Consider the following 10,706-nt stretch of genomic DNA (forward strand, 5'->3'; position numbering starts at 1 on the left):
ACGGAGCCTTGGCTCAAACCGAACAACAAGCTATAAAGGGCCCCAAAATTACTAGTGTAAAACCATTCAAACGGGAAAACCAACGGTCTGAAGTATGTTTATTCTTTAGAAAAGTGCCTCATTCACCTAATTGAAAAATTTCTTTTTATTCATAATTATTTGTTATGCATTGAAGATAAAACATCTTTTTAATGTTATTGTTAATGAATATCATTTCATAAAAAAGCATCTATTGCACAAAATAAATATCTATGATTTTCCTATAGATTTAGTTGTGTAAATTTCATATTGAACTTCTGCATTTAAGTGAGATTGTAAATGCATCTGATATTTTGTCATTCAGAAGTGAAAAAAGTTATAATTAGCAGTAGGCAGAGTTTAACTAGTAGCATATATGAGTAAATTGCATAAAAAATATTGCCATTTAAGCAGCATTACTAAATCTGATCTACAAAGGTATCAATTGTGTGACCCTTTCTATTCTACAGTTAAAGAGATACCACTCTAATATTCATTTTATCAACTACCAGAATACTTGTAATGATTCTTTCTTTTCAAAATATTGGTTTACTGTCTGATCCAGTATTTGTTTTCAATAATAGGTAGATGCATGCAAAACATATATATCACCTAGCCTTCACATTTTAAAAAATTACCGTAATATTCTCTGTTGAAGACGCCATTGGTGGAGAGATGTTGTCAATAGCAGTACAGTCAGTCAGAATTTTCCATCGATCTGAGCTTTGGTCTGCCATGGAACAGTTTGATTTCAAGGTACATCTAAAATACATATTATTGACTTAGAAATAAAACAGAAAAAAGAAAGAAAATTGTAAATTATAATAATTATATAAAAAAAAGGTGACAGTGAAAAAACATGCAGTATTGGTTTTTTTTATACATTTATCAACACTATTAAAAAAATTAACCAATGGCTTGACTTAATTAAGTGATGAGTAAATTATTTCATGATTGGAGTACTCTTTTAAGAATGGAGAAACATAATGAATACTTATTGGCGGAATACTTCTCTTTTGATTATAATGATGCTGGTGACAATCATGTGGAATAAAAAAAAAAGGATTGCTTACAATAATTTAAACCTTTTCATCTTAATGAATCTTGACCAGTGTGATTTACAATGTCTGCCGTTCTATTACTGTACACAAAATTGACAGTATACAGTAGTTAAAATATTGATGTATGACTTATATACTAGCAAACGTTTTGCACCTAAATATGAACAATGGAATGGGAATTAATTTTTATTGGTTTTTAAACATTGACTCTAATGATGTTATCTCCTAAAGAATCCATCTTATTCTATAGTTTTGCTAGCTGAATATCTTGTGTTTTAGAGATAGATGGCATAGATATCTCATAGAGTATGATAAGCTCAAAGATAAGCAGCATCTAATACTGGTTCTATTTTGAAAGACAAAATTGTGCAAGCTGAACTTCTTGTGGCGCATAGTAATTAAGGAAATAAAATCAGTGATATTTTAAATTGGGTTCCATAAAATCATGCAATACCTGTTTTCCAAGGTGCACCAGCCACAAAATGGATCTTTACTGGCTAAACATGTCGTACAACTGGCGTACTGTCCACAATTTTCTACAGGTACTTTAGCAACCTGAAAAGATAATTTGAAGTATCAATGAACGCATACAATTTCATAAATTCTTGATGCAATCAACTGGTTTCATATTTCGAGAAGAAACTCAATATTGTATAATGGGATCACAATGTACTTTGCATTGTTGAATAATATCAAAACTGACTGTTAGACATCCACATATACTGTAAATTCAGAAATTATTGCGATGTTTTTATTATTGCAAAAATGCTACAGAGTTATAATCCCAATCTATATGATTGGTTCAGGAATATATATATTTTATTATTCTAAAAATTACATTAAATAAACTCTAGTCATGTAAATTTACCAAAGTGCAATTCCAAAGTGCAATTATTTGTAATGTATCAGGTACCAGTGGTGTGCCAAATTTTATTTCTACTAATCTAGAGAACTACATAAACTACAAAAAATATGTAGCAGTTCCGTATTCTATAAATGTAAGCATTGTATAACAGCCAAAAAAATACACGTGGTCATTATGAAGGCAAAGACGAGTAAAATATAGATGAAAAAAATGTTTTTTGTGTTCATAATGAAAAAAGACAATTTTTCTAATGACTCCTATATACAGAATTTCAAAATTTGTTCTACTTCGGTAAAATATTTTGATAATTTGTAAAATATGAATTCGAATAGATTTTCTTGATTTTGTTTTTACTTAAATGTATCAGCCTTCAATTGAAAGTAGTTCCAATCCTGTATAATCTATTCAGAAGCAGCACATGATTCTATTTTGAGTACCATTTTGGCTTAAAAAACACATGCCAGTAAAATGTAAACAAACAATTGGGCTCTTGTAATAGAAAAAATGATGACGAAATCATATTTTTTGTCTGAAATGACATCGTCCTTCGTTCAAACATAGATTTAGGAAAATAATATCAACTCAGTTAAGTATCCCCTCATAGAGGGTTAACCCACTTTTATGGACATTTTTGAAACATGGGAAGTATCTTAATATCTGATCTTATGATGCAAACCACTTTACATTTCTAAAAATCATTATGTAAATTTCAATCCTCAAAATTCTTATCAAGATATTATTAAGTACTTTATAACAGATTCTTATTCGTATCCTTGTCATTCCTTCGTTCCTTCCTTCCTTAATAATACTACTTAACAAATAAATAAACAATGTCATGGCTAAATAAAAGCTTACATTGTTAAAGTTAAAGATACACTAGTACAAATGTAATCGCTTATTACTTCCACTAGTAACAGGAAACATAGAAGAAACCAAAAGATAAATTGGGATAATATAAAACAATTTTATACCTAAACTTTATTATAATGATAAAACACAAGCCATACCTCGACACCTATACTTGTTTGCAAATCAAACGTGTCACATTTAAATTGCTTTGATTCAATATAAAAACCTAGAAAAACATGGGACTATACAGTTTTGGTTATGCTCTTTTTTTAAAGACTGAATGGTCACTTATAGTTGTTTATATACACTTTGTTTGGACTTTTGGATTGCGCTATTGTTTAAAAACACTACGTTACATTATTATAAGTGTATGCAGTCATCACAAATTTGTCATCTGTTCAATAATATACTTCAAATGAAATGTTCTTAAACCTGAAATTTCTATTGAAAGAATTCAAAAGTTATGCATGTGATCAACTTAACTTTTGGTGACACTTCCACTTTTACGAGTTTACTTCTAATAGTTTTCTATGAAAAATCAAAAATAAGGAAAAGCTGATAATTTTTTTAAGCAACTTGTTCTGGACAAGTGCAGGTTCAAAAGGTAGACCAATTCCTGCACTAAATCTGTTCAAAAACATATTATTTACTGATGAAAAAAGTTTGTGAAACTAACATCAAGGAAAACAAATTTTGAAAATTTCAGAAAACAGGACACATCATTGGTTTAAAAAAAGGGTAATGGAAGTTGGCCGACAACAATACCTACCAATCTCTGACTTGTTAGATACAGATTTCTATTGTCAAAGTCATAGAATGTATCCTGGTTTATAGGACTTCCCTCGTCTATAACCAGCTCTCGATCATATTCTTTTGCCATAGTCTTGTTCTCTATCACTATCTACAATGTAGGAAATAGAAATAAGTGCATTGCCGGGTAACATCCTTGTCAAGTAAAATAGAAACTAGTGCATTAGCATTAAATGTCCTTGTCAAGAAAAATAGAAGTGCAACATTCTACTTAATTAAGTAATATTAAGTGGTTTCTTTTGCTACATTTCTGAATCCAAACGTATCAGTGAGTGTTTTATGTTTTTCTTGTTCCTGGTTCTGATCTGCATTAAAAATCAAATTAACAAGAGGAAATATATTTATAATTAAGCAAAAAAACAAGAAAAAAAACCTTGCAAATATTTATTACTTTCATTGACTTTACAGAGTTGAAAGAAGACACTAAAAAAAATCAGTATCATTAAATTTTTTTTTGAAACATTTAAATATATATGCATCTAATTTGGTATACTTTCAAATACTATCAATAAACAGTTAAGATAAGATTCTGTCAGACAGATATGTTCAGTTACACCTTACAATAATTGCACACACCAAATAAAGTTGACCTATTGATTTAAGAACTGAAAAAAAACAATCAAAATACAAGAATTAAAATTGCCTTAATGACTAATCAACATAAGGTCACAGTCAAATGAAACTTGCCAGACTGACAAGCATTACATGGACGAGTTGACCTATTGCACAAAGTACTTGAAAACACAACTTAAACACAAAAAAATAGCTTTGACCATTAAGCCATGAAAATGAGGTGAGGCTAGATCAAACCTGCCAGACAAACCCCTTACAATTGTTCCATACACAACATATAGTTGACCTATTACCTATCATTATTGTAGTGTTTGAGAAAACAAACTTATCATGTAACTTTAACCTTGATCACTGATTATAAAATGAGGTCTATGTCATGTAAAATCTGTTTGACAGACATGTGCATATTGCAAGGAACCTATTTACCAAATCAAGTTATCCTATCACTAATAAAAATTCATATATTTTTTTTTCTTTTCAAGCAGTTATTGAACCATGGAAATGAGGTCAATGACAATGGACACATGATAGACAGAATCTTTGTAACAGAAGGTATCGACAAACAAGGTATGAAGCATACAGGTCTTCTACCTTCTAAAATATTTTAAGCTTGATACAAATAGTTTACGCTGCCGCTGGACAGCAATATCTGTCTTGCATGCTGGATGTATGTGTTCATAATGTTAATTAAGGGGTCATGATTAATACCGTCTTTTGAAACTTACTCCTATGAAATGTGTTAGTTTTTTTTCTACCAAATAATTCCAATGGTATCACTACAAATCATTTTGGGTGATATTTGCAATATAAAACATAAATTGATACTAAAAAATGTTACCTTTTTCACATGTCCATTTGATGTACCAAGGAAAGCTACAGTGAAGTTAGATGTTGTGGTAAGTGTAACGGAAGTCAAAGCAGTATTTTCAAAGACAATGGCAGGTTGCACTTGAGCACCAACCACTCCAGATATTCTTCCTCCGTAAAGACTTTTCCTGGTAATGCACAGTGTAGATAGACTTCCTATTACTGGTCCCTTTTGCAATAAAAATTAGTATTTGAGTACACATATAAAACATCTTCATTGTAGAGTTTTAAGAGTAAATAGTACTCTGAAGGATTAGTCTTGTCAGGTTTAGGATTTATTTTAGATGTCAGACTCCTTATTTATTTCCCTTTGATACAGGGTAAAACAAATTGCCTGACGTCGTCAATTTTCTTTTCATAAAAGACTTTAATAGCTCATAAAATGCACATCTGGTAAATCGGATCCCTTTTTCTTGCATGTTTTTACATACTCATTTTGTTGCATTTCTATCCATTTCCGTTTCCTTTCTATATTATATCATTTTTCTTATTTCCCGATGCTTTCTTTGTCGCAAAATTTGTAATTAGTTAAATAATTTGGATTCATGTTTTTCTCATTTCCCTATTTTTGTGGCATTGCGCATATGTCACTTGTTTTATTATAATTGCCAGCAATGGTTTTTGTCTATTTTATTTTATTAACAAAAATATTATGCATGTTGCTTTTGATGATTTAAAACTTGCAGATAGACAGCGTTCCTTGAATAAAACAAATGTCATGAATGTGCTGAAAAAAACTAAGATCCCAATATTTTGTATATCAATCTCATTTGTTCAATATATAAATTCAAACTTTAACTTTTCCTTTATAAAACATTGGTTATAATATATTTTTATTTTCAATCGAATAAAACTGTAAACAAATCATTATGTTATAAAATCAAAAACACGAGCATGATATCAATTACGTTTTGTGAATGTTGGGATACAACTGCTATACTTTTTGAAAGGATCTAAAGTAACCTTGCTGTCTATCAAAAAATGTTAAACACTTTATTGAAAAAAGAAAAGGAAACAAGAATGTGTCCCTAGTGCCCATCTGCACTATCATTTTCTATGTTCAATGAACCATGAAAATGGTGAAAAATCACTAATTTGGTATTCAAATTAGAAAGATCATATTATAAGGAACAAGTGTACTAAGTTTCAATTTGATTGGATTTCAACTTTATCAAAAACTACCTCGACTTAAAACTTTAACCTGAAGCAGGACGGACGAACGGACACACGGACGGACAATCTAACAGAGACAAAGACCAGAAAACATAATGCCCATAAATGTGGAATAAAACTTTTACCGTCATATTGTATTTTCTATGATCTAACTATCATGACTATGCTTATTCAATATACAGCCGGTAAAACCTCAATTGTAAAGAAAATGCAGCGGTTTTTTAATTGAGTCAAGATGGCTATGTTTTTTGAAGTCATTGCGAAAGAAACTATAAGCATTTCTCTCAAAAAAAATATCATGAACTAGAAGAAAAGTAGAAAAACTTTCAAAATATCATAAATATTTTTCCTCTTTAAAGGAACATTATCATGATAATTAGAATTGAACAACTAGGCCAAAATAAACTGATATGCTGTTAAAAAAAATCGTAATGGAACCCAGTGTCTCGCTTATTTTTGCTGTTAATCGCACACTCAACAAAAATGAGGAAAAACATCAATAAAAATATTCCTATCGATACTCTCATTTGATTGAGCTAGCTTCTGTCCGAGTTTGGTATAAATACAGGATAGTTTATAAGTCTAATAATGTTTTTAAAACTTTAACTGCAGGCTGTATTTAATGTTAAATGGAATAAAAACTAAGTCCATTTATAAGTTAAATGTGGAAAAAATGGAATTTTATTTTTACAAAATTTACTTCTGAATACTATCTTATGAACATAAACAAGCATTCTGTCTACGTTTGGTAGAAATCCGTGAATAGATGATGACACTATATATGGCTAAAGGTTTAATTCATAATGTATACAAACCTGATGTGTACAAGTAGCACCATCGTCAAAATTTTCTCCTTTCATTGCTTCACTTCCTTTCTGACATTCTTGTATATTAAACTTCATTTTCTTTTGTATTTCATCAATTGTGTATATGCAAACTGCAGCATCTGTTTTTCCATTATGCCGATTTTCAAACAGAGAGACAAGAATTTCCTTGCTTTCAATGTCTACACTGTTAAGTCCAAGTTTATTCAGTAAATTAAGACCAGGTATGATAGTTTTTCCGGCTCGCACTATTTTATAATTTGTAGTACTAGTATTTCCACAAGTAAGCGGTATATCAATATATGAATAAAAGTGAGTATCTCTATTGCATGTGAGAGATATCATAGACTGTGAGGGTTTTGGGTTTGGATTAGTTTCACAATTTTGAATTAAATCAGACGGCTGATAGGATACAAAATATGTATATTCCTTAATTGAAAAAGCTGATACAAAATCAATAATATATTTATTGATTTTATCATAAAGTAATTTGAGAGCAGACTGTGGTTCAAAAAATGAGGCTTCTTTATATAGTGAAAAGGCGCTGCTATTATTGTTCAGTTTTCTCATACTTAGAGCAGGTATATCTCTACGTATAAGAGAAAACACATTCTTATTAACTTCATCCTTGCAGTGAAGACTGATTGGGTATGATGCTCCAATGAATAAAATATTTTCATTCAGGTTTTGCTTTACAATCAAACCCACAGTAGTATCACTTTTTGAATTAGCTACAAGGCGTGTATGCATTTTCATAGACAGTTTCCTGCTTATATTTTGTAAGTCCCTAAATTCACAAAAACCTTGAAATATACTGCCACATACAACAAGACGATCGTTTCCATTTGTTACGGTTTCAATGAGTAAAATTTTGTTGTAATTATCGGTCAATTCTTTCGTCTTTCCATAACATTCAGATCCAGTACATAAGTGATTATCTGGTTCAGGGCCTGTCACTAGTTGTTGCTGAACTTCCAACGATTGACTCAATTTGAAAATACGATTTACAGCACCAACATAAAACATGTTGGTGACGTTATCATGAATTAAGTGGGTGATGGATCCATTCAAATCCTTTTCATCCTTTAGAATTTGTTTTTCAACTTTATAAGATATTGCACTAACAACATGTATAACACTTACTAAGAATAAAAGCAGTTTTTCCATTTTGTCACTTCATATATATTTATTGCTTCCGAGGGCTTAAATCAGTTGGCAGGTTATTTCAGAATTACAATTGTCACAAGGATACAGAGTCAGTATGATTTTTTTATCTAAAAAATATTAGACAGAATCATCAATTTTCAATATTTACTAAATAATCAGGGTTGGTTACTCCTTCCAATTGATTGACAAGAGAGTCTCTATGCATCCCTATCGTCATCCCACCTTCCAATGTCATAAGTCTTCCGATTTCTTCTTTCTGAAATGCAGTTCCTTTTTCTTAATTTTAATTTTTTTTTTGTCATTTCTCCTGCATTTAACTAATTACCAAGTTTTACCTAATTATAAACTAAATGATCGTATGATGATACATAATTGACATAAAAAGACCCTATGAATGAATTTGATTTCTTTTCCATTTTATTTTTATGCATTTTGTTTTGCATGTTTCTGTTTAAATAAGTTTATCAAACATTCATTTGTGAATGCAATATTCATTTTATATATCGATAAGTTCAAATTTGAAAACTTATTTAAAAAGAAGTCATCGAATTTACCATATTCACTTTTACAGTTGCTAAAAATGGTTACTTCTTTATTTTATTCTTCGATATATTTTATATAAAATGTCCTAACGTGAATTAACAAAATTCATGTCAAAATCTATTACAACCATTTAACCATAAATGTGTGATTTCTTACAGCGTAAGACCTACGACGCGTTGATTCCAGTAAAAGAAACCTCGTTAAACGAATAGGCTGACTCCCCGGAAGTGGTTTCAATATTATAAACTCACTGTTATGATTAGAATTGATAATCGCATGCACAGTCAGGCACAAACTTGCAACTTCTCGTCCAACCAAAATTAATATAATTTGCTTTCTAAGTTCCGTGTACATAACATTCCTGTGTACTATGTAACAATTGTGCATGGATAGAAGAAGAAGTGGTATGAGTGCCAATGAGAGAACTCTCTCATCCAAGTCACAATTTGCAAAAGTAAACCACTATAGGTCAAAGAACGGTCTTCAACACAGAGCTATGGCTAAAACCGAACAGCAAGCTACAAAAGAGCCCAAATCAACATGAAAACAATGATAAGATTTCAGTATATCGCAATCAAGATAAACAAAACAAAACAAAAATTGCTACTAGCTATTTCAGAATAAAAAAAAATTATCACAAATTTAAATTAAAAAGAATTGTAATTATTTTTCATATTGATTTTTATTTATCCTGCCATTTGAATTTCTGGTTTGAAAAAACTATTTTTAACAATTGCAAGTATCTATCATTTTAATAAGAATAACTGATATGGTTCTCAACACCTTGCATAGAATACAACACTTGCTTAAAATCTTGGTAATTTCTGTGTACTTAAAAATGTCAACTAGAGGCTCTAAGAAGCCTGTGTCGCTCACCTGATATTTTTGCTTACAATAAATGCATGAAATAATGCAACCATTGTACTTTTTCTTTAGTTTTAGTGATATAAGCAAAAAGCTGCATTTTATCCACTGTGTTCAATATTTAGCCATGTTAGCTATGTTGGTTGACAGGCAGTATCATCAGACACAATTTTAAACAAGATACCGAATGAGAATTGTGGCCAGCTTTTGTTAAATTTGTTTGAGTAGTTTCAGGGGAGATTATGTTTTGAAAACTAATGTTAATGAGCCAGCTGAAGGACTTCTCTGGGTACAGGAGTTTCTCGCTACATTCAAGACCCTTGGTCTGTTGTTTGCCTCATGGTGGGGTTATTTTCTCTTTGGCACATGCTTAATTTCCTTTTTTCAATTTTATTGTGCCTCTTGTATGTGTCAAAAGTAATTTAAATTTAACATCTGTTAAAAATCTTATCATAAAACTAATCAAAGTTAACATATTGTGATTGTCATGGTAAATTGAGTTTGATTTCATATAGGGTTTATTTGTGTTCATACACGGGTGCCACAGTTTTTCGTAAGTCAATAAAACACTGTGTTAATTAAAGATCATAATTCAAAACATGCAATACTATCTTTCATTTCATTAGAAAATATCTTTTAGCTAAGACTTTGCTTGTACGTTTTTCTTTAGCAAACTTTATTATGTATGTAAATGGGAAAAATTTATAACATTGCCTACCTTACATGTTGTAGAATTATTATAAAGAAGTGTTTATACGTATGTTGTTTATGTCATCTCATTATTACAGGATGTCACTAATCCTCACTTCTTTATTATAGTATGAGTAATTCTATATTCAGGTCATTATGTATACTGGTGGGAAGTACAATACACAAAAACAAAAGATTTATTTTGGCATAATGTAACGTTGTATGTTATGATGGTAGAAATGCCCTAATTTTAACATGATATGATATTAAAATTAAGCGATAAGTAGTAGGTATATATTTTGGTCACCAAATGCGCATTTTCAAAAGCATATGTGTTCCTGTATTGATGTGTGCCACATGTAAGGCAAATCACCTTCACATTTCGTTGAAAAACTTAATAAC

At 30.3% G+C, this 10,706-nt stretch overlaps 1 protein-coding gene across 1 annotated transcript in view; it reads right to left on the minus strand.

The window, feature by feature from the left end:
* Positions 1 to 10,423, minus strand: part of LOC134706881 (plexin-B-like) — a 44,843-nt gene extending 34,420 nt beyond the window's left edge. Inside the window, exons 1-6 of the mRNA XM_063566263.1 lie at positions 10,333 to 10,423; positions 7,032 to 8,463; positions 5,015 to 5,212; positions 3,563 to 3,694; positions 1,534 to 1,634; positions 657 to 780 (exon numbers count right to left, since the gene is read on the minus strand). Coding sequence (XP_063422333.1) covers positions 657 to 780; positions 1,534 to 1,634; positions 3,563 to 3,694; positions 5,015 to 5,212; positions 7,032 to 8,207 — 1,731 coding nt within the window. The 5' untranslated portion in view covers positions 8,208 to 8,463; positions 10,333 to 10,423. The remainder of the gene's footprint in view (positions 1 to 656; positions 781 to 1,533; positions 1,635 to 3,562; positions 3,695 to 5,014; positions 5,213 to 7,031; positions 8,464 to 10,332) is intronic.
* Between the last annotated feature and the right edge of the window lie 283 nt (positions 10,424 to 10,706).

Source organism: Mytilus trossulus, chromosome 1 (assembly GCF_036588685.1).
Source record: "Mytilus trossulus isolate FHL-02 chromosome 1, PNRI_Mtr1.1.1.hap1, whole genome shotgun sequence".
Lineage (NCBI taxonomy): Eukaryota > Metazoa > Mollusca > Bivalvia > Mytilida > Mytilidae > Mytilus > Mytilus trossulus.